The 24,626-nt window shown below is 38.7% G+C and overlaps 1 protein-coding gene across 1 annotated transcript in view; it reads left to right on the forward strand.

Annotated features, from left to right (window-relative positions):
* The first annotated feature begins 919 nt into the window (after positions 1–919).
* LOC103474525 (cGMP-inhibited 3',5'-cyclic phosphodiesterase 3A-like) overlaps positions 920–24,626 on the forward strand; it is a 76,865-nt gene continuing 53,158 nt past the window's right edge. Inside the window, exon 1 of the mRNA XM_008425572.3 lies at positions 920–2,032. Coding sequence (XP_008423794.2) covers positions 1,124–2,032 — 909 coding nt within the window. The 5' untranslated portion in view covers positions 920–1,123. The remainder of the gene's footprint in view (positions 2,033–24,626) is intronic.

A 24,626-nucleotide genomic window follows, 5' to 3' on the forward strand; every position in this document is an offset into this window, starting at 1 on the left:
CATTCTCAGGGCCACACAGAGACTCACAGGACAGGTCACACAAACAGCAAGGCAAAACACTCACATTTATATGAGCAATTTTGAAAAAAATAAAATAAAATAAATAATCTATCGGTCATGTTTTTGGACTGGGAGGAAACCTGGAAGGAACCCATGAATGCATGGTGAGAATATTGCCTCATTGCAGCAAGACCCCAGGATTCAAGGCAACAGTGCTGCTGCCAATTGTGTCACAGTGCAGTCTTGTGAAATGTGTTAGAAAAATAACCTTTTTCTCACTTCAGGAGTTTTTCTTTGCTAATCGACTGCATTCAAATCAATGGTAGGAATTTTCAAAAATCTTGAATTCAGGTTGTTTCACCCGGGGTGGCGACTTGGAGTAAGTATTTTGATAGGACTCATAGGATGATCAAGAAAATAATCATTTAAATTCAATTACGAGTAAGTTTGTTTTTAAGTTGTTTTGTTGTTTTTGGGTTTTTTTGTCAGGGCTTTGACCTTTCACTGTTTAACAGTACGATGGCGAACAGCCACCTTTTGGTGTCTTCTCCCTTTTTAACTGCGCCATGCTCCAAAAATATATCACGGGATTACTATAGTTAATTCCCGTAATGAGACCGCTCCATCTTCCGGAACAAGCCGGGAAATCTTTATGTAAACATGGCAAGCATCCACTGCGAACTGAGTCACATCCAGGGCAGACTGCAGCCTGCAGACTGAGCAGGGCTGAAACGTGATGGAGTAATCACCGGAGCGGCACAAAATAGGGGATAATGTCTGGTGGGTGGGGAGAGAAGAGAAGGAGAGAGCGAGAGTGAGAGAGGCTGCTGTGTGGAGGAGCCGAGGCAGTGGCCTAGATGTGTGAAACGCCAGGGGTTGCTTTTTTTTTTGGTTCACTGCTTGACTTCCAGGGGCAACTATGAGTGTAATATGGAAGCTATAAGCTATAAAACTCTGAAAAGTTGAGCAAACATGACTTTAACCGTTTTAAACGTTGCCGGCCACGCGCCAGAAATCAGTTTGTGCCCAGATGAACATGGAGCATGTGAATGAAAACACTCACACTGAAAGTAAACCTATTATATCCCCGGTACAGGCATCCAAACGAGCCTGAGCGACAAAGATGTCCTTGGAGGCAGACAGCGACAGAGATTCATCAGGGGGCGCACATGACAAACATCCCCGGGCAGCGTTGGAGCGCAGCGGCTACGTGAAGACATGTGTCACTCCGCTGCACCGGGCCGAGCGGAGCCAGTCGTGGCTGAGACTCTCCGCGACATGGACTCGCAGAAGAGTGTCCTCTGCTGTCTGCGTCGCCTCCGTCTCCGCTCTCCTCGCTCTGCTGCTCAGATTGGTCGAGTGGGATGCAAGCAGCAGCAGCAGCAGCGGAAATAGTAGCTGCGTCGGCTCTCGTTTCCACTCAGCGGCGGGCTGCACCGTGGAGCTGCTTCTCACTGCGTGTCACTGCGTCTTGCCTGTTTTTACGCTCGTAAGTGCCTTCTTCTGGGTCTGGCTCTGCTTGATTCGCTGCGGGCTGCTGATCCGGAGCGCGCTCTTCCTGTTAGCGGTGTGCCACCTGGGCGAAGTCGCGGCGCAGTCGCTGCTGCGCGGCGCGGAGGAGTTATCGTCCCTGACCGCGACCCTGGTAGTCCTCGGCTGCCTGGGCGGCGGGGCTCTGCTTGTCGTCCGGCCGGGACAGGGAGTGTCCATCCTCGTCTTCATTAGCGTCATCAGGGCCGTGTCCCTACTCTCTCTAAGCAGGGTCCGGGCCAGTTGGAGACCCTACCTGGCCTACCTGCTGGGGCTGCTGGGGGTTTTGCTTGCGAGGTATGCTGACCGGCTTTTGCCGGCCTCAGGGACCAGCGGGACGGGGTGCTGTAGCTCTGTGACCGGGGCGAAGGAGGAGGACATCCCTGTCTTCAAAAGGAGACGGAGGTCCAGCTCCATAGCGGCCTCGGAGATGATGGCTCACAGTCAGAGCAACAGCAAGTCCCACCGCAGGACTTCACTGCCCTGCATTCCGAGGGACCAGGTAAGACATGTCCAACTTTAGACATCTGTATTAGATCATGTCGGGGTGTTTAGCTGCTGCTTCTGATTTATTTATTTTTAATCAGCCATAGATAAGCCCGTGGAGGCTTTTTGCTTTCTCTGATGGCATTCAGCAGCTTTGCACGGCTTTCTGTCAGTAGCAGCATCGGGACAAGTGGAATAACAGACTGCAAAACAAAGCAATGTCATTATGGTGATGATGACGGCTGTTTGCTCTGCAGGCCGTGTAGGCCTATAGGTTCTCAGACTGACTACATTCAGGAGAAATAGAAATAAAACAAAACAAAATGAACTTAACCGATAAAATGTTTGTGAATTTTCAAACGTGTTGCAGCCGGATATGTGTTAAATATAAGGGATTATCCACATAACAGAGGGCTTTATTGCCTGTACAGATACATCCCAGGAAATTAGAATTTAAACCAACAGTTTTTTTTTATTCAGTGACTCCAAAACAATATGTGTATTAATTATTTCAAATATATATATATATATTTTATGATTATGGCTTACAGCCATTGAAAACCCAGAAATTGCTCTTTCAGAAGATTAGAACATGAGAATATGAAAAAAAAGAAAGATTAAAACAGACATGTCAGCTTTTGGAAAGTTTCCCCATATTTCTCATAGTTGATGTGGTCAGTACTTACTCAGGGCTCATTGTGCATAAATGCTTGCATGTAGTGTGTGGCATGGTGGCAGTGGCACTGCTGGGGTAATGAGGAAGTCCAGGTTGCTTTTAAAGTGACCTTCATCTTGTCAAGGCAGCAAGTCTTCCTGTTTCACATTAACTTTTTTTTTTCTGGCACACTTTCCCTTCCACTCAACTTTCTATTGATTGTCTGCTTAACATTGGTTTTGTAGCCCAGAATATAACAATCATGGGTTTAAGAACTACTTTGGTTTAGTCCTATTTAGCATTGTAATTTTCTGAAAAAACACTTTATTTCCATAGACTTCAGTTCATTAAGGTTAACATAAATGAAAATGTGTACTAGTATATCTGTCTATTTTTAATGAGTTTCTATATTAAATAAGTTAACTTTTCAATTATATTCTATTTTACCGAGCTGCTCCTGATGCAGGATAACTCTATGCAAAAGTGGAGCTCTAATGACATCTGATTTTCTTGGATCATATGTTAGCTGATGATTTGGTATGTATTTAGTTAACCCAAGTGGCTCCCATCCATTGTGAGGTCACATAACCAATCTGAGGAAAATCCATATGGGGTTCACATACAAAGTTATATAATTTCTGAAAAGCAATTATGTAAGCTTACGAGACCAGAACAGGGGTACATGCAGAACAGAAAGTTTTACAGTGGCTGCCACATTAGGACCGCTAATAATCTCAGCACGGCACAACAAGAAAAATATCAGAATTTTTAGGAGTTTTAAATTGCTGGAGTTAAATTATAGGTGCAATTAAAAATAAGTATTTTTAAGGAATCTAAAAGTTTGTATGTTCATATTTCAAAGTACTAGTACACCAAAACCAAATGATTCTATCCCGTTTAAATCCTTGTATATAAACAACAACAGCAAAAAAATGCATATTGCACCTCATGCCTGTTCTTTCCTCTCTTCATGCATAGGCATATTATGCATCATTGTCTGTCTGGCTGGGAGGGCGTGGCAGGAGAAAGGCAAAGCTAGTATAGTGGTGGCGTTATGATTTTTTTTTTAAAGTCACCTCCTTAAAGATTTCTTGCTTTTGCTTTCTTGTCACAATTAAAAGTCTCAGATCAAAACATATGTTTTTGTTACATCAAGCAGACTGGAGCAGATTTTTGAAATCACCTGTGTAATTTATTAAGCGGGAAGTAAAGGTGGAAGGAAAAGTTGTCCAAACCAACTTGGCATTATGTGAATAGTGTCTTAAACCTGTCATCTGCCATCAAGTTTCTGCGCTCTTCTGTGCAGATTTGTTTCCATTTATTCCTGCTCGTCACGTGTTTTAGAACATGGATGCCCCCCTTATGGTCACGTCACATTATGTCAATTGATTTTCAGCTCAGACTTGGACTGGGCAAAAGCCTTAATCTCTTCGTTCTTTTAGGGTTGGACTTGGTTGTGTGCTTTGGGTCGTTGTCCTGCTACATAACCCAAGTGAGGTCGAACTGAAGGTCTTCATGAATTTCTGCTAGACAGAGACGTTTCTGAAGAAGGTTCAATTACTTATGAATAGACATATGGGATCAAAATGAAAAAAGCAACCCATTATACTGCCATCACCATGTTTGACTGGATGTTGTGTTTCTGAAATATTGTTTTTGCTTTATCCCACACACAATGGGGCTGTGTGTCTGGAGACCTTAAAGCTGTTGGAGAGATTAAAATGTCTCACTTTGAGATTTGATTTTAATGCAAATGAGGATATTTTATAGATTTACTTTTCTAAACGTGGTATTAAATATCATCACCAGTTTTTAATACCAAGTGTTTCATGTAAGAATGCAGGTATTATTGAACATTATCTATAAACCTTTTTGCTGTATTGCGATGTAATCATTGTAAGAAATTAAATATACTATGGTCCAAAATTCCTTTATATAGTGCTCTGTTCTAGTATTCTTTTGATTGGTGGGCTCTAAAATTAATCATCCACATACTGGTGTTTATATTTAACTTTGGAGGTTGTTGTTTTTTTGTTTTTTTTACTTCTTGCTGTGCACTCTGTTTGTGCTGCTGATAAACAAATGGAGGATGCATTCCTTCTACCAAGGTTGTGAGTGCCCATGAATGTATGTGCACAGGCAAAGGTGTTAAGTGAGATGCTAAGTGACACTATTTCGAAAGACTCTGCTTATCCCGGTCGCTCTGCTGTGATGTCATACCAGATTTTAGACCTTCGGCGAGCATTTGCTGTGGAAATGCAAACAGTGCAGGACTTTAAATTTGGGGCAAATCACGAGGCATTGATTTATGGTGAATAAAATGGGTTGAATGAAGATGTTTAGAAGGTTTTTATTGGGAATTCATTTGACAGAAAAACGTGTTTCAAATTTTAAATAGTAATTTTAGGACTGTTAATCTGTGTTTCCCATTTTATTAAGTAGTACCATTTTGTTAAACATGTTTAGCACCTAACGCTCATGTTTTTTATTTTTTTTTATTACTGGTTCTTCTTCCTACATTGAATATAATAACATAAATATAAAGCAGAGTTTGGGGAAGTTCCCCAATAAATTTTGAAGCTTGCTAAGATGTTATGGGTATCATTTATTGACTTATTTATTTGTATGAGCTGTTTAATGATCTAATGTGGAGAAACAACATAATGTTACAGGACAACAATTTATCCCCCGCCATCGGCGGCCATGCTAACTAGCCTGAGCGTTCATGACAGAATCCGTTGCGGGGAACCGGCTGTAGATCAGCAGAGCGCAGGAGAGCAGAGAACGTCTATGAAGAAGTTTGTCTTGGTCTTACATCTTGTCCTCATAGATGATTATTTTTGTAGTAAAACACTTGGTAATTTTGAAAAGATGGTCTCTATTTCCCATGAGTAGCATAGATTTTAATGTGTTAAAAAAATTCAATGCAATTAGTTTCATTTATTTTTTTAAATGCACAAAATTTCTGAGCTGGAAATTGTTTCTTGTCCGTCCATAAAAATGATGCACAAGTGACATCCACAAACAAACAGCGATGGATGAAAAGTTCCTCGTGGCCAACAGGGGGTTAATCGATGCTTAAAAAGAAAACATCTGATGAGAAGCTGGAAAAAAACTATAATTTTGTGCAAGTTGTGAGAAAAGAAGTTGGGCTATCATTGAAGCTATTCAAGCCTAAAATATCATCTCAATGCAAAACATGTTGAGGCAAGTGCAGACATCCCCAACACTAATATCTATGTCCACAGTCCACCTTTCTAAAGAAATTAGAACATTCAAAACTACACAAATGATCAAAAGTTCCTGAATCATTTGAAAGAGACTTTGAATAACTTAAATAACAGATTAAAAACATTAAAAACATTTGTTGTTGAGCTTATATGTCTATTCATTAATTTAGCAGCAAAAAGGGTTTTTCATTGAAAATGTTTATTTCATAGATATATGGTTTTGATTAAAATCAGAATAATTTTGATAAAAAAATGTAATCTACTACTTTTTTTAATCATAACTGTGTTTGTTCAAAAGAAGTTGGACATGTCCTAGTTAAAGTTAAAGGTGGATGTGATCAGTTCACACACTGCAGGACTGAGGTCACATCTAATCCTTTGTGTGATATTTGTTCTCAGGATAATCCAGGAACGTGGGATATGTTTTAAAGTAAAAATGTGTTTGATTAAACATAATTAGCATATTCAAATTAAGAATGATGATATTCAAATTTCTTTTCTTTTTTTTTGAGTTGCAAATCTTCTGAGGCCATCAAAATGGATGATAGAATAGTGGAATAGGATTATTCATGTTTTTGGTCCAATTTTTTTGCTGTTTGCAAATAAAATGTGAATAAAAGAATACACTGATTGGGTTGTCGCTGTGAGGCCCCAAAAGTCTGAGCGGAGTATACGCAACATGTGACCACATACTGTTCCATCTTTCACCCTCTCATCTGTAAGCTCCAAACGTTCACCCATCAGTTGTCTCACTCTTGATGCTTGGTTGTTCATTGCTAATTGGTATCTAGGGAACACTGAGTTAGTGCACTATCTGTAGTATTAGAAGGGCTCCATTACCCATTCTGCCTCCTCGTGCCTGCAACAGAAATGATGACAAATTGAACTCAGAAGGTGGAGAGGAAAGCGAACTCTCAGCTGACCAGCTGCAGAGGAGATGATGTCCTCCTGTTTACCGTCCTCGCTGCAAAGTTTCACGTTTTACTTGTGAACTGGTCAGGGAAATTCAATTGTCTCCCAGAAACAGAAGCATATTGAAAGGAACTATCTGAACAGTACCAACTGTTTAAATTCTTGGACATTTTGTATTTATTTATTTATTAGAAATCTTTTGTTCAGTACCTGCCCATTTTTGGAGCAGTGTTGTCATCAGGGCTCAGCGTGGTCAAACTGAAGTCGAGCTGTCACATGGTTTTGTGTGTGCACTTTTGCGCACACCCTTCAAGCTCCACAAGGCACAACCGAGCTGAGCTCCCGTGGAAACCCTTCCACTGCAATATACGTCATGGTCTTTTTGGCATAATTATGTGTGGTTTACAACGGTACAGTAAACACACCCATCATGGCAGAGAGTAACGACTGTTACGAGTTCACAAGTTTGGAGGAGAAGGAAATAATGATTGACGCGCTGGAACATTTTATTTTCCGTGTTACTATAAGCCAAAAAAAGTGAACACAGGCTGTGCCTCTCCCGTACAGACAGAAGTCCTTGCTTTATAATCTTTATAATTTAGAAAGGGATGGGATCCTACTATTGTCAGATATAACAATTTTATTGCAGGGTCTGTAATAAACTTAAATCAAATTTTAATTGGTAGCCAAACGTCGACAAAGAATATTTCAACTCAATACTCATTTTTTTCTGCTAACACGAAAATGGATCGAGTTCAACAACAAAGATTTATTGAATTCAACAAAAAAGAAACTCATTGTTTTCAATCTGTTATTTAGTCTATTCCACCATCAGACTGGTGCAAATTCCTGTCATACCCATCCTGTTCTCAAGTGTTTCAGGAACACATGATGAGTACGTAATCAGGTACATGAAAAAGAAAAAGTATTTCTAAAAAATACGTTTTTCAGAAACTTGGACTGCGGATGCCGACATTAGTGCAATGTCTTGCTTTGAGTCGGTATTTTAGGCTTCAGTAGCTTCAGTAACAGCTCAACTCCTTTTTGTACAACTTACACAACAGTCTTTGCCAGCATGCCAATGTTTTTTCTTTTTTGGAAGGAAAAATTAACCCTGGTGGCCAAAGCGAAACGGATTTGTTGTGCATCACTGTTGTTTGTGGATGTCTCTTGTGAGTCAGATTTATGGGCGTACCAGAAACATACGAGTTAAAAGGTTCTGGATTGGGACTTTTGTATGTAAAAAAACAATAAAAAAAACCCAAAACAAAAACAAATAGAAAAAATTGATTGTGTTGAAAAAATGTAACCCGCTAAAATATATGTAATTAATTTATCAAAACTACTACTTACCACTTACATTTTTTATTTAATCCTATGTCTTAATGCTTATAACAATTATTATTATCAATACATCTATTAATAAATTGCAAGATTATTCATGTTTATGCATAAAACAACATACACTTCAACAAAGCACTTATGTGTATTTTGCAGCATTTAATGAATAGGGATAAACAAAAATCCAATTTTTTGAATTTCACCTCCAAATCACCAGCCTGGTAAAAAAAACCAGCCCATTGTTCTATACAGTTTGCTTTGTACAGAGGGTCTGTTGCTTTCGTCCACACAAATAGAACATAGAAATTGAGAAACAATTGCTTTTTGAAGGCATGAACTCTGTTGGAGTTTTAAATTTTATCCAGCTGACACTTGGTCGTGACGTTTGTAGTGCGCCAGTTCAGGGCTAGGAAGATTTTCAGAAATTGTCTCCGCTGTAAACAACCGTCCTCCACTGCGAAGGCAGACGAGGCGGCTGTTAATGTTAATTCAGTATTTGGAAGCGTGGCCGACGCTTTGTTCATTTCTTCTGCTGCCATCACTAAAACTACATTACCCAAGCTCACAAAACATGTAGAAATAGACAAACTTACACAAAGGAATTTTTTTCTTTTTTTAAATAAACATTTCAAATTGTTTTGAGAATCACATGATTTCCTGGTGCTCTTTGGCTGACACAAACACACACAGACACACAGTTATGGTACAGTTTATCCGTACTGTAGATAATGAAGCTCTCCAGAGTGCAGTTGTACCTGAGAGAAGAGGGGTTTTCATCAAGCGTCGGCTGTGCAGTATTTATGAAGCAGACCGGTGCAGCCTGCCGAGCCAGAGGCAAGACAAGCACTCTGCTGATCTGAAAGCTGCAAAACAGCAAAGGCTCAGTTTCATTGTTGCATTTTTTTTTTTGTAAGATAATATTTCAATATTCACCATGGAGGCTTTAATGAGCTTAATAAGAAGTTTTAACCCAAACTTTAAAACACTTTTTAGGTTTTAATTTGAAGGATTTCATTGACATTTTTGTTCTTTTTAATGGTCATCACAAATGAGAAGACATTTTGCAGGGGCTTCTACTAGATTAGGAGGAGGTGTATGTCTTTTAGGTCACTCTCACTTCAGAAAACGTCTCAGCAGAACGTATAACAAGCTCAGTTTTTGGTCGCAGAAATGGAACTTTTAATACGCAAAATCACATACATGTGTTTCCATTAAAGGTAACAAATGGCGCTGTGTCTGTTTAAAAATTAACAGCAGAAGAAGGGAGGCAGATTTTAAAAGAGAAACACGTGCTCTGAAATCTATTTAAGGGGAAGGCCCACATTCTCTCACTGACGCACATACTTTTCCAGGGAGACACACAACCTGCTCCAGTCGCCTGATCCGTCTCACTCGGAATAGTGTCTAGGCCTAATATATCTCTTCTAAGACGATGGTGGATTATGGTCTTTGTTTCGAATGGATAGAGCTGGAAATGTTTTTAATGTGTGTATAGATGAATTTTTTTAAATTTTTTTTTTAAATGGTGTAAGTCAAGCAAAACAAATTCAGTGAGCATATGAAAGTTTTGATGAATTCAAATATTAGGCACAATAAAAAGACAGCCACGTCCAAGTCTTTCAATATCCAATCTGGCTTAATTATTTAATAATAAATGCTCACACTTGGTAATAAATATGTAATTGTTTTGTAATCATAGTCTAGCCAACAGCTCAATGTGTCTTATGTGCATAACCTACTTTCAGAGATAAATGTCTTCATTAAAATTAGTGAAACAGTTCCTACACAACCTGGAAAAGAATGGAATTTGATTTAAGGAATTTTCCAAGTGTGGGTAATTTTGTAGATAAAATACATTTGAAAATATTTCCATTTGTCCCTCCATCCGTCTGGCTGTCCATCCATTCATCCATCCATCCATCCATCTGAACTTAAAGCCACAACGCAAATAGAAATCTCATTAGTGGCTTTCTTATCAACCTTATCAACATCCGCAATGAAACGATGGAAGCTTTTGGTGGACCGTCATTAAATAAGTAAATTAAATAAATAATAAATAAAATAAATTGTAGTTAATGTGGTTGAATAATGTGGAAAAGCAGATTAGATGATTTCATTAGCCTTCTGCCATCAATTCAGTGGGTTTTGGGATTGATGACGAGCCTAATTTTACATTGAAGAGAGCAATGTAAAGTATAAAACTGATCCGGACAAGATGTTGGATTGATGACACTAGCGCTGAAAGCAGCTCAGGTGTTTCACCAACATTAAATCCTGTTTTTTTTTTTTTTTTTTTTATGTTTCTACTTTTTTCTATGTTCTATTTATGTGGAGGACAGCAGTAATGAACAATCAAACTGAAAAAAAAACTATTTTTGTTAACAAAATAAAATAAGCTTAGACCTTACTTTGACATGTGCATCACAGAAAAACACAGATAAAAATAAAATGTGCTTTTTAAAATTTTGTTATTAAGTCAGAATTTACAAAAAAAACTGACCAAATATCCTAAAATATTTTAGTTTTGATAGCAACATGTTTCCCCCTGTTTTCTAATCAATACATTGTTGTAATGTCATGACATTTTCCATCATGACGGTGGCAAAAACTGTCATTTTCATATACATGCACAGGCATAAATACCCACAGCAGAGCAGAATTGCCAAAGAACAAAGAAGTTTGGGCTTTATCTTTGTGATGCAAGACAGAAGAGTTGATCGCAAAAACATGCATATACACAGTCTGTTTGTTGTGCACGTGATAGGCATGTGGCATTTTTACTTGTGTGTGTGTGTGTGTGTGTGTGTATGCGTGTGCGTGCACCCGTGGGTGTGTTACTATAGCATACCAGTCAAAATTGACTAAGCTTCAGGGAAGAATATACATGTTCCCTCCTACCTTTGGTGTGCTTCTGTTACGCCTGAATTTACCCACTGAGGGACAATAAAGGATAATTCTATTCATATCATAATTTGTGCTTGAGAAGGCTAAGGTAATAAACTTTTGGCATTTCACAAATATTAAATGTTTGTTATCTATATCTACATTTTTATTTAGGATTATAAAGCAAGTCTTTCCACCAAACCTGGTACTGAAGCTTAGCTGCTGCCGGTGCCTATACCTTGCAATACGTTAAAGAAGAAAGTTTGAAATTAAGAGAATCTTTTAAAATATTGTACAGTGTTCTTTTAAGGTATATTATTTTCAAAGAAACTTGGGGGGAGAGGGATAAGAAAAACCGTGATGGAGAAAGAAGCAAAGATAACAGAGGTATTTGGACGGGGCTAATTCAGCTCCAAGCAACACTCAACAGCTTGAACATGATTAGTTGTGCATTTACTGTATCATGTGAGCGAGAGAGTGTGGCTGAACGGGGGAGAAACAAGCTGAGAGGGGACCTAAAGCAGGGGGCCATGTGAAAGAGAAGGAGTGAGAGGAGTGCTAAACGAGCGCTGAAAGATTTGTTGGGGGGGGGGGGGGCACGAGGAAAACAAAACGGGAGTGAAAGAAAGCTCGGTGCCAAGCGCAGGCAGAGTGTTGATGGTAACAGGACAACAGTTGGGCTTCCAAACGCAGCGGCGTTCGGAGCTCTTGCGTGGCTTTTCCTCTCGACCTCTCCGGGTGTGTGAACGCTGAGTGTCCGTCTTGACGTAAAGTTGAGGAACGAGAGACGCTGAAAGGCAGCAGCATATAATTTTCTGTCCACTTCTGCATACTGTACATGTCTTCACACATCCACACACACACACACACAAACACATACAGTACATACAGTGGCTTTCCTGCTGGCTGTCCAGATGGGGTTTGGTGGCCTAGGACAAGGATTGCCTTGTTGCTCCATTCAATGGTGTGTTTTAGCTCCAAAATATGCTTGGTGAAAGGTTTGGAGAGGGATGGGAGTTGGCCTGGACAGGGGGTAATGTTAAGGAGCAGACCTTAGATCTGCCCGTATGTCTGTCTGCCTCTCCACTGTAAACAGTCTCTGACAGCCTGTCAGCAGGAGAGAACTATAAACAGCTAAATGTTTTTAGTTTCATTGGGAGAACTTCTTTGCCAAATGAAAGGGTTCTGACCCAGTACACGTTGCATAATTAGTTACCCCGTCTCTTGCACACAAATCATTGGTTGGTATTCTGAGAATCCCAAAAACCAGTTAAGGGATAAGAGCTAGGAATTTCAAACTATTTATGCAAGAATGATTGGCATTCATCTGGGTGTTTTCAGTGTTGCGCCTTTAATTTAAAGTCAGTGCTCACACTCTTGCTCCCAACAGCAGCGACGCAGTAATTAGCTGCTACTGAGAAGGCAAATTTGCTGTTTTAGGCTTTAACGGTTTTCGGGAAACCTAATAAATTTACCTTCCTCACAAGCAGCATTGGGTTTGAAACGGGGCTTGGTACCATTCCACAAACCTTTACAAGTCCAATTAAAATGTCAGCTTTATTTATTTTATTAGGATGCTCACTGAATATGTGGCTTACCACCTGTTTTATAATGTGTGTTTCACTCCAAGTTGTATGAGTTTTGATGAGACAGTGGGCCCCAAAGATTTCTGTTTGCACTAGAGGGAGAGGTGGCATAAAACTCAGATGTTATGAAAGCTAAAATATCATTTCTATTGAACTAGATAATTAACATTTAAAGAACAGATTACAATCTGAGTTTTCTTCAGGATGAAGAAAAATATTTTTTTCCTACTATTACATCTATACCAGTGGTTCTTAACCTGGGTTCGATCGAACCCCAGGGGTTCGGTGGAGCCTCTGCCGCGGAGGTAAAGACACACTTGTGTAAAGTTGTGATGACGTCCCGCTTTGCCATCACTTGCTGCAGAGGATCACGTTACATTGCTTAGCCAATCAGAGCTGCGGAGGAGCCCTGATTGAAGGAGCTCCACTCTCAGCATGGATTTGAACTTGTGTCTTTATTTACTTCAGCAAAGCTCACAGTTTTTACCAAATTCTGTAGCTTTCGGTGTACTTCTAAATCTTCTTCTTTGTCGCATCTTTTTGGGGTTGCTACTGCCTCTAGTGGCGTGGGGATGGTAACACAACTAATATAATTACATTACTAAATCAGAATACCGCAAAGTCTTTATTATTTATTATTAATTTTTCTTTATCTTAAGAATGTAGAGCTAATTAAATGATCTAAACAAGACCTTAAAGTGGTTCCAGTATCTCTTGATGGCCAACCTGTTGAAACTGTAGCACATTTTAAGTACCTTGGATCGTTCCTGGACAGTCAGCTCAACTTTGCTGAAAACACTGACTATATTTTGCAGAACTGTTCTAAGAGACCCTACCTTTTAAGAAGACTTAGTGATCTTGGGGTGACCCAACTAGATTCTAGTTGGGTCACCCCTACGTCTTGAATTTGAGGGAAAAAAATCAAGTTTTATTTATCACTACAGAAGGGTTCAGTGAATGCGCATATGAAACTGGTGGGTTCGGTACCTCAAAAAAGGTTAAGAACCACTGATATATACAAATAATAGCTTGTTGCTGTATTATTGAATATTGTAACTTATATCTATAGGTGAAATTTGTTATTACATTTCTGCAGATTTCCATTAGATAAAAACTGGTGGGCTTGTTAGGCTTTGCAACCATTTTTTTAGACTGACTTTGTTTTTCATCTGTCCTTGAATTATTTTAGATTGGGCTTGAATTTGTTGCTTTTAGAGAGCTTTAAGCCAACTTGTTGTCAAACAGATGTGGTGCCGTTCTAAGTCCCTGTGTACATGACAATGTTTCCAAACACGTTTTCTGTTGGATATCTGCAAAACTATTTCACACAATAGAAGAATGAAAACGCTCTGCTTGTAGAGGCTTTCTGCTTTCTTTCTACTACTGAATAATCCATCCGTAGGAATTTTTATGGCTGCACGACAATGTGGAGATTTCTCTTTTCCTTGCAGCATTTACTATGACTGCATGAGTTATCTGCAGCAGCTCTGGGCCAAATATAGGTGAGCATTTGGCATGAACCCATAAATGGGTCTGGTGCGGGGTTTTCTTTTCCAACGACCCGTAGTCGTTCAAGGCTAGAATAATGATGATGTTAAGTAGCCTTGGGTTTCTTACAAACTTTCATCTTATTGGCCGCAACCAATGACAAAAGCATGTGAATAGTCAATAATACTCGGTACGTTAATCAGCTGTGAATTTTCCCACTCCCTTAAACAATGCAGATGTGCTTTTGTAAATAAACTGAATTAAAACACAAGGTTTACTATTTAAAAACCTCTGAAACTGCCGTTTAAAACACTGGGTGATTTTCTCATGACTTTAACAGTTATATATAGAAAAATACCCACACAAAAACAATTATTTTCTCATAAATTGGTGGTTTTTATGCCGTTTCCTCATGGCATGTTGCATATGATTTTGTGCGTGCAATTTGTATGTCTTTGCTGACAATATAAAAATTAAACAATGAGCAGAATTTTCTTTAATTAATGTGAAGAGACAGATCGTGGAGGTCTACCACTGTTTCTGTTGTGAAAACAGAGCTTGTGTGCACAAGATAACATGACTAACATCACGATTTCCAAATGGCTTCAGTTTGCATTTACACTGACACGATTCACAATGCGTTTCTAAAAAGTTTCACCTTTGTGTTTTTTGTGGACAGGAACAGAAACTAAACTGCTAATAATGGCCATGATTAGTTATCCAAGTGGCTCATCGTGCTTTGAGCTAAAACATATTTAAAGTTGACAGGAAATTTTAAAATATCACTTGATAATTATGTGTTATTGAAAGATTGGAAGATTAATACTTGAACACCAACTATAAAGCCTTAAAAGTGCAAACATTTTAAAAAGACACAAAAAAATAAGCAATGCTTAGCCTGGTGGCCCGGCAGGCTCATAATACACTGGGGGAAACCCTGGTTGTCCTTATGTGCCTTTTTGTCAAACTGCTATGATTCAGTATTGTATATCACCAGTGTCGATTTCTGTTTTCAAATCCCTCATTACACAGCAAATAGGTATAAGTTCGTTGCACATGTTGCGACAGGGTGAGCTCAGTTCCTCCTCTTATGTTCTTTTCCTCTACCATGCATGTTCTCCCTGTTCACTGCAGGAAACACATATTAATAGAAAAAAGTACTTCTACACTACGTCTCCGCTTGGTGTTCACTTTATCTCAGCACTGTTGAGCACACGCTCAGATGCAAGCGTGTGTTTGTGCGTGCACGTCTGTCCTTCCTGGTGGTTTATGCTCGGTCAACAGTCTGCCGACAACCTGTTTGTCTTGGACGTCTGCAGATTACCCAATCAGATAATCAAGGGTATAATTGCATCATGCATCTGGGAGTGTTTTTCCCTTCCATTATTCTTCATAATGTACGCATTGATGCTCCACTCACACACATGCTGCAGACACGCAAAGATGACGTATGTGGAACAGCTAATTGCCAGAGGTTGTCAGTGTAGAGAGATAAAAGTTATGCTGCGGTTTCAACTGGACATATAAATGTGCAGCTGTCTTGTCCTGTCTGTACCTTATTTTGACAGGAGAGCATCACTGAAAGCTAAAGTGCTCTCATGATGAAACTCCAGTGTACCTGCTCCTTTGAAACTGGTTCTGAAGTTATCATAATGATGTCGAAGCGGACCATAAAATTACAGATAAGAGATGGCAATGATACTCTGCTTCTGATGTTTACAGTCACTCGGGCAAAAATTGTCCTGTTTTCTAAGCACATCCGAACCGAAATCTTTTCTTTAATATATCACGTTTTTTGCAGTCGCCTTTATGATGTTCGTTTATCTCCATGAATGGTAAGGAATGTTGTTTTTATTCATAAACCTTTCCTGATATTGTATGAGTTCAGAAGTTATATTACTAAAGACAAACAAATGAACAAAAGAGAAGAATGACGACTGAGGAACATTTTCCTAGCAAGTATTTTCTTCTGTTTATCATGGAGTAAATCTTTTGTGTATGATTCTGTTGTATGTATCTTGATTCCTGGTAAAAAATCAAAAATGCACATGGGCATCTGCTGAAAGAACATCTCTTCTTAAACAGCTCTTTTCTCTCCCCCATCCATTCTGCCCCTCTCTTTTTCAGTGTTACTAGTTTTTTAGTGGGCTTGTCCTTCTCTGTTATGTCTCCCACTTACCCGATCTTTTCCCTTTCCAACTTTCACAGGACAAATGCCAAAGGCAGTATTATTGTGTCCTCAGCTGCCATCACTCTCTGTGTTATGTAAGACACTACTGATGTGTGTGAGGATGAGCTTGCCTTTGCCCTGGCTTCAGTCCTGATAGGCCTTCTCTAAATTCACACTCAGAGCAGCATAGCCAAACCGAGGGCAGTCTTGTTTGAGCTTTGTTGATATCTGGCCTGCTTTTAACTTCACCTCTTATTCTTAATGGCTATCTGCAGAGTTTCAGACGTGTATAAAAATGAGAGCGATACTTTTTTTTTCTTTTTTTAATAGACTAACGGTTTTCATTTACTCCTCAGCTCTTGCAATGGTTAAGCTTTTTGTAGCTTGTGATAAAAGTGTTTCCTGAGAAATAATATTGCCTACAGTGAGGAAACAAGATGTTGACACGACTAAGCACTGTGGTGGAAACCTGAGGGATAAGAACATAACTGAATAAACAAATTATTCAAGGCAAAGTCACATGATTCTTTGTATACAGTGTTGCCTTGTTTGCTGACTTGACAGCTGACAATTACTGACATCCTCCACAAGGAGGGCAGACTTCATAACTTCATTGCTACAAAGTGCCCTGTGCTCACGGATCATTGGTTTCATATTAATAGTAATTTGAGTAAAAGAAAACAATGCAGCAGGAAATGATGCACACGTGACGGGTATAACCGCAGCTGATTGTGAAGTAAAGCCCATTACAGAGTTTGGGCAAAGATGTATCCAGGACATGGGCTCCAACCGTGACTCTGCTTGTGGTAGGCCACTCCTGAACCAGAGAAAATGTCAGGAGCGTCAAACCTCGACTAAAGAGAAACTGGACCGAACTGTTGCTCAACGTCCCACCATCCTCTTTTCATGGGAAATTGGAAATTTTAGGTTTCATTTGGGAATCAAGGTACCAAAATCTGGAGGAGTGGAGAGGCACATTGCTTAGTTGACATGAGAAAAACAGGCAAATGAGTTATCCTTGCACTGTGAAGTTTAGTCATCATGGAAAAATAATATAATCATTTATTAAGATATTTTCACCCTGTGGTTTGTACTATAAATTACCTATTTTTTCATTTAATTTAACCAAATCTGATTATTTTTTTCTTCGAAATCGCTGGATGTTCGCATTTTCTCATTCAAATGCTTGGAAGCAAAGCCGGTGAGGCAGCAGAGAGCTGAGCCTCACTGTGCAACCTCTCGCTAACTGCCTTTCTATGAGAGCATGCTCCTCCTGTCTGTACGTCACCAATAAAATGGTTAAAAACATTTAATGTATGAACTGATTTTCTATAATTTATCTTATGTATTTAATGTACTGTGTTTTTATTGTCACCGACTGTGTGTGTAATGTGTTTCGTGTGCTGAGGAGCGATCAGAAACGGCAGAGAACAGATTCGAGGTGAGGCAGGCAGTTCTCGTGCCTCATCGCTGGGGGCGCTCATGAACATTGTGACTCCACAACTGCAGAGTAAGAGACATTAACAGCGAGCTAGCCATACAGTAGCTGCGCTGACACAGAGATCGAGAAAGACGTGGTTTTGAGTTGTACTTTAACGGTTTCTCCCTTTGCTGTTAAGCACAGCATGAAATTAATAATATCTACATGTCTAAGTTTGATTGAGATAACGGAATTATTCTGCGGCGGCGCGGCTAAGCATCACATGTTAAAGAATAGTCGTTTTGCCCTCCAGCATTGTACGCATGCGCGAAATTTCCTTGTGTAAACACTAACATGCAGGGGGTCTAGATTTGTAAATCCGATTATAATTAAGTCGGTGCCTCACCAGCTATGAACCTGACCGCACGTCACTGATGTTTAGAGATGCACTGAGAAATCAGCTGCTACTGATAATCAGCATTTTACATTTTTACATTTACCTTCATCTGTGACCAGATGATCAGAAGCTCCGATCTTTCTCTGTTCAGTGAGTGCTGGTCTCATGGCATAAACACTCTTTGGTGTGGAAGCTCTTACTGAGAGAGGATCATCACCAAAGGCAAAGAATATTGAAGAAAATATGAGAGAAGAATTTAGAAAAGCAGCAGGATTTTAATCTCAGAATTGAAGTACGAGTTACATGGAAACTAAAGCTTACAGCTGGTACAGCTAACTGTCTCTATTACTGGATGATAAGAACAATTTTAAAATTTGAATTTTTGTCCTAAACAGTAAAAAATTTTTTAACTCAGTAAAGCCCTGTTTTATAGTGACTCTAACACTGACTGTGATGTCCCATATGCTCCTAAAATATATAATTAAAATAGCATGAAGGCTAAATCACTTATAAGCAAGATCTTGTCTTTTTATAAAGGAGATATTTTATTTCAGACTATCGGAGATCAAAAATTGCCCATAAGTGTTATCAATGCATCTAAGGTGATCTGGATGTACCTCTCTGCTTTTCATTTTTCATTTTAGTATCTCTATGATGCATACAAACATAGCATATGTAATACTACTACTACTACTACTACTACTAATAATAATAATAATAATAATAATCAATTTAATTTATAATGCACTTTTAATTAATACAAATCTCAAAGTGCTACATGGTGCAGCTAAAAACAAATAAAATCAACAATCAAAACAATAAAAAAAAAAAGACAGTCATTTAAAAGTGGAGTAGGCTTGTCTAAAAAGAAAAGTTTTCAAGCCAGTTTTAAAATCGGACAATAGTTGCGGGGCTCTCAAATAGTCCGGGAGAGAGTTTCATAGACGAGGAGCAGCCACAGCAAATGCTCGATCACCCATAGTCCATAGTCTTGATCGAGGAAGGTGGAGAAGATTACAGGCTTGGGATCGTAAGGGTCTGGAAGTTGAATGTGAAATAAGGAGGTCCTTCAAGTAATCCGGTGAGGTTCCATATAGACAGTGATGGGTGATAAGTGCAATTTTATACTGAATCCTATAAGTTACAGGAAGCCAGTGAAGCTCGTGATGTGATCAAATTTCCGAGCTCTCACTAGGATCCTGGTAGCACTGTTTTGAATGTATTGAAGCCTCTGTAGGTGTTTTCTGTGGACTCCAATAAACAGCGAGTTACAGTAGTCGAGCCTGGAGGAGACAAAGGCGTGGTTGAGGGTCTCAGCATCATGTGTGGCACTCTAAATATTTTATGCTTCATTTAGCATCTTACATTTTTTCTTCCCTTAAAATATTTTTCTTCACGTGTTTCTGACTTTCTAACTCCTCATCATATTTTTTCCCAATTCTTTATTAAAGCAATTTAGTTAGAAGATCTTTATTGAATAACTGTACTTTTGCATCATTCTGCTTTTTGGTTGCTCAGACATGACACATTACATCTGTTTTTTTGTTTTTCTAATTTTTGTTTGGTTTTCCAAAGAAATTGCTGAAATAAACAAGTAACCAAAACAGAAGGCGATATGACAAAGACTCATTGCAGTAAAAAATAAAAGTAAAAATAAAATAAAAGACTGAATGGTCATAAGGAGATAAATCTCACCAGTGGAATAAGTTTTTTTCCACCTATCTTTATGTGACACACAGATACTTGTATTCACAGAGCTTCACATCAAAACACTCACACGATTCCCACGAGATTTAGCCGGAAATGTTAATGGCCAGTGATGTGGATGTCAGTCAGCGAGAGCAGAAATCTGACACAAAGAGGCAGGTCATGGCAGCTGTGACGCAACAGCCTTTCACAGTAAAAGGAGTCAAGAAGGACAAATGGGCGTCAGGAGTCTGAAACGGCTCGAATAGAAACACTTTACTGTGGCACCGTGAAGAGAAGAAGGTGGAAGAGAGGGAGGAGAGAGCGAAACGCTGCGCATGTCTGTGGGTCTGGTGTTTCTACTAAATGAAGGTTAATTTGTTTGTGATGCGGTTTGTTTGCTGCATTAAAAATAAAAAAAATATGATCAAAGAATTAAATGTAGATTTTAGCTCCATAAATTAGATCATATGAGCTGGAATAGTAAAATAGATACATATACACATTTAGCATATACAGTTGAAACCAGATGCTGTTTAGATCTTTCTGTCTATTTGTTAAAAGACAGAATAGACAGAAACTATTTGGTAATTTTTTAGGATTACCAAATAATTTATTTTGATAATGTCATGATAACAAAAGACAAATTGCTTTAGATTTTTCTTTTTTCTCTTCCTTAAATCCTTAAGTTTATTTACATTTTACAAAATGACAATGTCATTAAACAATTTGGGAAAGCTTAGAACTTATGAGAATCATTATGGCAGAACAATGAATGTGAAGATGTTCCCCAAAGCTGGTAAGAGTGTGTCGTTATCCTCAGTGCAACAACACGGCCTGAAAGGTCACAACCCCACGAAGAAGCCGTTACCCAACAGCAGCATAAAAAAAATGAAGATTACAGTTTGCAAATTCATTCAGGGATAAAATCTTTTTTTTTAACCTGCCCTGTGTGCTGCTGAAACTGTAATTGACGTGTCTGGCTATAATGATCAATGTTATATTTGAGGAAAAAGGAGGAAGTTTGCAAGAATCACCAGTTCTCTCTGGAGGAGAAATTCCAGCAATCTATTTTGAGAAACTTGTGGAAGGATACCCAGAACTTTTGATCCAAATCACACAGTTTAAAATTTGATTCTACCAAATTTAAGTTATTTTAATGTTAAAATAACTTAACATTTATTTAAGTTAAGTTAAATAAATGGGTGGGGGAAAATAACTTTTCCCCCACCCAAAAGTCATAATAAAAAAATCCTCTTAAAATAAAAATGCATTTCCATGTGAAGCTAAAAGCCGGCCTGCTCTAAGACTTTAAAAGCCCAGTCTTGAATGTCAATGTTTATTCATAGTTTTAAATAAAGGTGTCTCCTGGTGTAATAATAGTTGATAACTTTCAAATGAGCATCAGATCTGGAAGGAGAGCTTCCTCTGGTCACATGCTGCATATTAAAAAAGGACATGTGGGGGGAAATGAAAAATAGCAGGGTCCGGAAATGTCAAAGTAGTTTATGGCATGCTGTGATTTTCTTACTATAACTTAAAGGTACATTCACAGTTATATTTTTGGGCTCTTGGGCTAATCCAAAGAATGAACAAATGTTTGTTCTTTTTTTTATATCTATATGTTCTCTTTAAATTGAAACTGTATTTCTTAGCAAATAAATATAAAAAAAGATGCAAGATCAACCTGTAAAGTTACACGCAGTCTCCACAGCCACATGTGACAGCTCATGCATCAAACATGATAAAGGAAGTGCAGCTATTAGATGTACACATCTGAACTTGCTGACAGATGCTTCCATGCATTTACTTGACAGAACATGCAAAGGCTTCGTCATGCAGCTCAGCTTGGAGCCGGAGGCTAAATTAGTGGCTTTTGTCTGCACAAAGGATACACTGGGGAAATAAGAGAAGTAGAAATATGAAGTAAATGAACAACTTCACTGACCAGTTTAGTTTTTGTTCCCCCCTTAATTAATATCAAGAAATAGGAGATATGCAACAGGCTTTCTGCTTTTGAATATTCTGTTCCCTGAGGCTCTCGACCTACTTTATCCTATCAATACATAAAGATAAACAATTTGGTTCAATACAGTAATTTAGAGTGACTGTACACAGTGATCAAAAGTGTACAAAACAAAGTAAAAGCTTTGATGAATATTTCTAACTACTCACTTTTTATCTGGTCCATATCTCAGTGTTAGTCCCATATCCCTGGTTGAAGAACAAAGCTTTTCAAGCTGCATATGCCATTAAACATTACACAATTAAACAACTGCTAAATATAATTCTGAATGCAAACCATCCAGAGAAACACTTCAAATGTGTCTCCCCTCAGGCAGCAAAATTATTACCTGAAAATCTCCCAGTTAAAATTTAAAATAAATATTACAGTCATTCACTACTTGTGGATATCCTTAAAGCTCTGCTGTCTGTAGTGAACAGAAAATAGATTTATTTTTATTGGCTTTATATGACTTTATGCTGGAACCCTTGTGCATCAAACATACAGTGCCATTCTGTCGGGTTTATTTTGCTGCTTTGAGCACCACAGCATTGTGTTAGCTTTTTAAGTTAGTTTATTGTTAATGTTGTTTACTTCTATATCTGTTTGCTGAATCTGAACTCACTTGTGTGAGTCACACCAGAAGTTGATCTTTCAGCTCTACATCAGCTCAGGTCAGCATGCCGAGTAGCTGAGAGACGGGTAGACTGTGTGAGATTATCAACCATTCAGCATAGTTAGCTTAGCTACAGACTACTGTTTGCCTCCATTTCACTAGCATTTAATGAATTAAGGAGAAAATTACCAAGATATTCATATATTTAACTTGTCCCTGTACCTTTTAGCACTTAATAGATGAGTCAGTCAGCAGCAGCTCTAACCCACGTCCCTCCTGACCCGTCCTCTCCTTAATGGGGTTTGCCTGGTTAAATAAAGGAAATAAAAAATAAATAAAAATTGACAGCGCTAAGAGCGTCCGTCCGTCCGTCCAGATAGATAGAGCCACGTCTCGCTCACTGACTGCTGGCTTGTTGTTTTTAAAAAAATCAGATTAATTTTGTTGTCAGTAAAAGCATCCTGTTGTGAGAGATTCCACAAAATCCTGTAAACAAAAATGCATCAGACTAGGTAAACATGCTCTGCACTGTATCTTGTTCTGCCTCATGTTGGCTCCATTGCATTGCCATGAATATGTAACAACAGCTGTTAATATACAGTATATGTGGAGGTTGAGTCTATATATATATATATATATATATATATATATATATATATATATATATATATATATATATATATATATATATATATCTCCATCCATTTTCTTTACACCCTTGTCCCTTAGTGGGGTCGGGAGGGCTGCTGGTGCCCATCCCCAGCTAACGTTCCGGGCGAGAGGCAGGGTCACCCTGGACAGGTCGCCAGTCTGTCGCAGGGCAACAGAGACACACAGGACAAACAACCATGCACACACACAGAGACAGACCAATTAACCTGACAGTCATGTTTTTGGACTGTGGGAGGAAGCCGGAGTACCCGGAGAAAACCCACACATGCACAGGGAGAACATGCAAACTCCATGCAGAAAGACCGGGGCCGGGAATCGAACTCAGAACCTTCTTGCTGCAAGGCAAATGTTCTGTGCAGCCAAAAATAAACTGCACCAATGTGCAGCCAAAAAATAAAAATTATATATATATATATATATATATATATATATATATATATATATATATATATATATATATATATATATATATATATATATATATATATATATATAGATGTGTGTGTGTGTGTGTGTGTGTGTGTGTGTGTGTTTACCTTCAAAGTCTGGTTTAAGTTTATTCCCCATTCATTTTCTTTCATATTTTTTAGAGTGTAGCATTTAGATTCATTGTAGAATAGATGTTTTAGTCAGTCCATTGAACGCGCAGACAAACATGCACTTGACTGATGGAGTGACGTGAGCCTGTAATGAGATCAATAAGCAATTGGTAGTGTGGTCTGGTTTCACAGCGCATTGACAAGGCCCCCGATGTGCTGACTGGGAACAATTAGCATCGGTAAGCGGCACTAACAGGGTTTTGACTGATGACTGTAATGACTGGATGTCTGAATTCACGTGTGCACGTGTGGGTGGGTGAGTCATCATTATCCAGACTGAGGAGTCCCATCGGTCTCTCTCTCTCGCTCACGCCCTTACTTTTACTCACAGTGTCATAAACACACACACACATGCAACCCATGCAGGCACGGAAATCTTTCCAAATTCTTCTGGCAAAGCGAGGTATTGAGTGAGTAAACGACAACACTCTCTGGCAAATGGAACCAGCCTGTTCAGCAGATACCTTCTGTTTTTCTTGAATAGTGTATGATGTAATGAATTGAGGATGTTGCACACACACAAAAACAGATTTCATTAATAAGCCTTGAACTGTTAAAGCATTTAGTTGCAACAACAATAAACTGCTCAAAAGATTTATGACTAACATGTAATTTAATTAATAAAATAGATTTGATTGTCTTAGAATATTTGCTCACTTTAAGCAAAATAAATTTTTAAAAGGTTGGAATTCTGAATACAAGTAGGATAATTATCAACTGGACATTACCATTGATCTACCAATAGTAAAGCTGTTAAGGGGTTGGCCACTTGTATTTACATTGCTTTACACACACACACACACACACACACACACACACACACACACACACACACACACACACACACACACACACACACACACACACACACACACACACACACACATATATATACATATAGGTTGGCCACTTTTGTGTGGCCCCTTTTAACCCATTGTCATCATGGAAGC

Source organism: Poecilia reticulata, chromosome 13, assembly GCF_904066995.2.
Source record: "Poecilia reticulata chromosome 13, P_reticulata-male-v2, whole genome shotgun sequence".
NCBI lineage: Eukaryota > Metazoa > Chordata > Actinopteri > Cyprinodontiformes > Poeciliidae > Poecilia > Poecilia reticulata.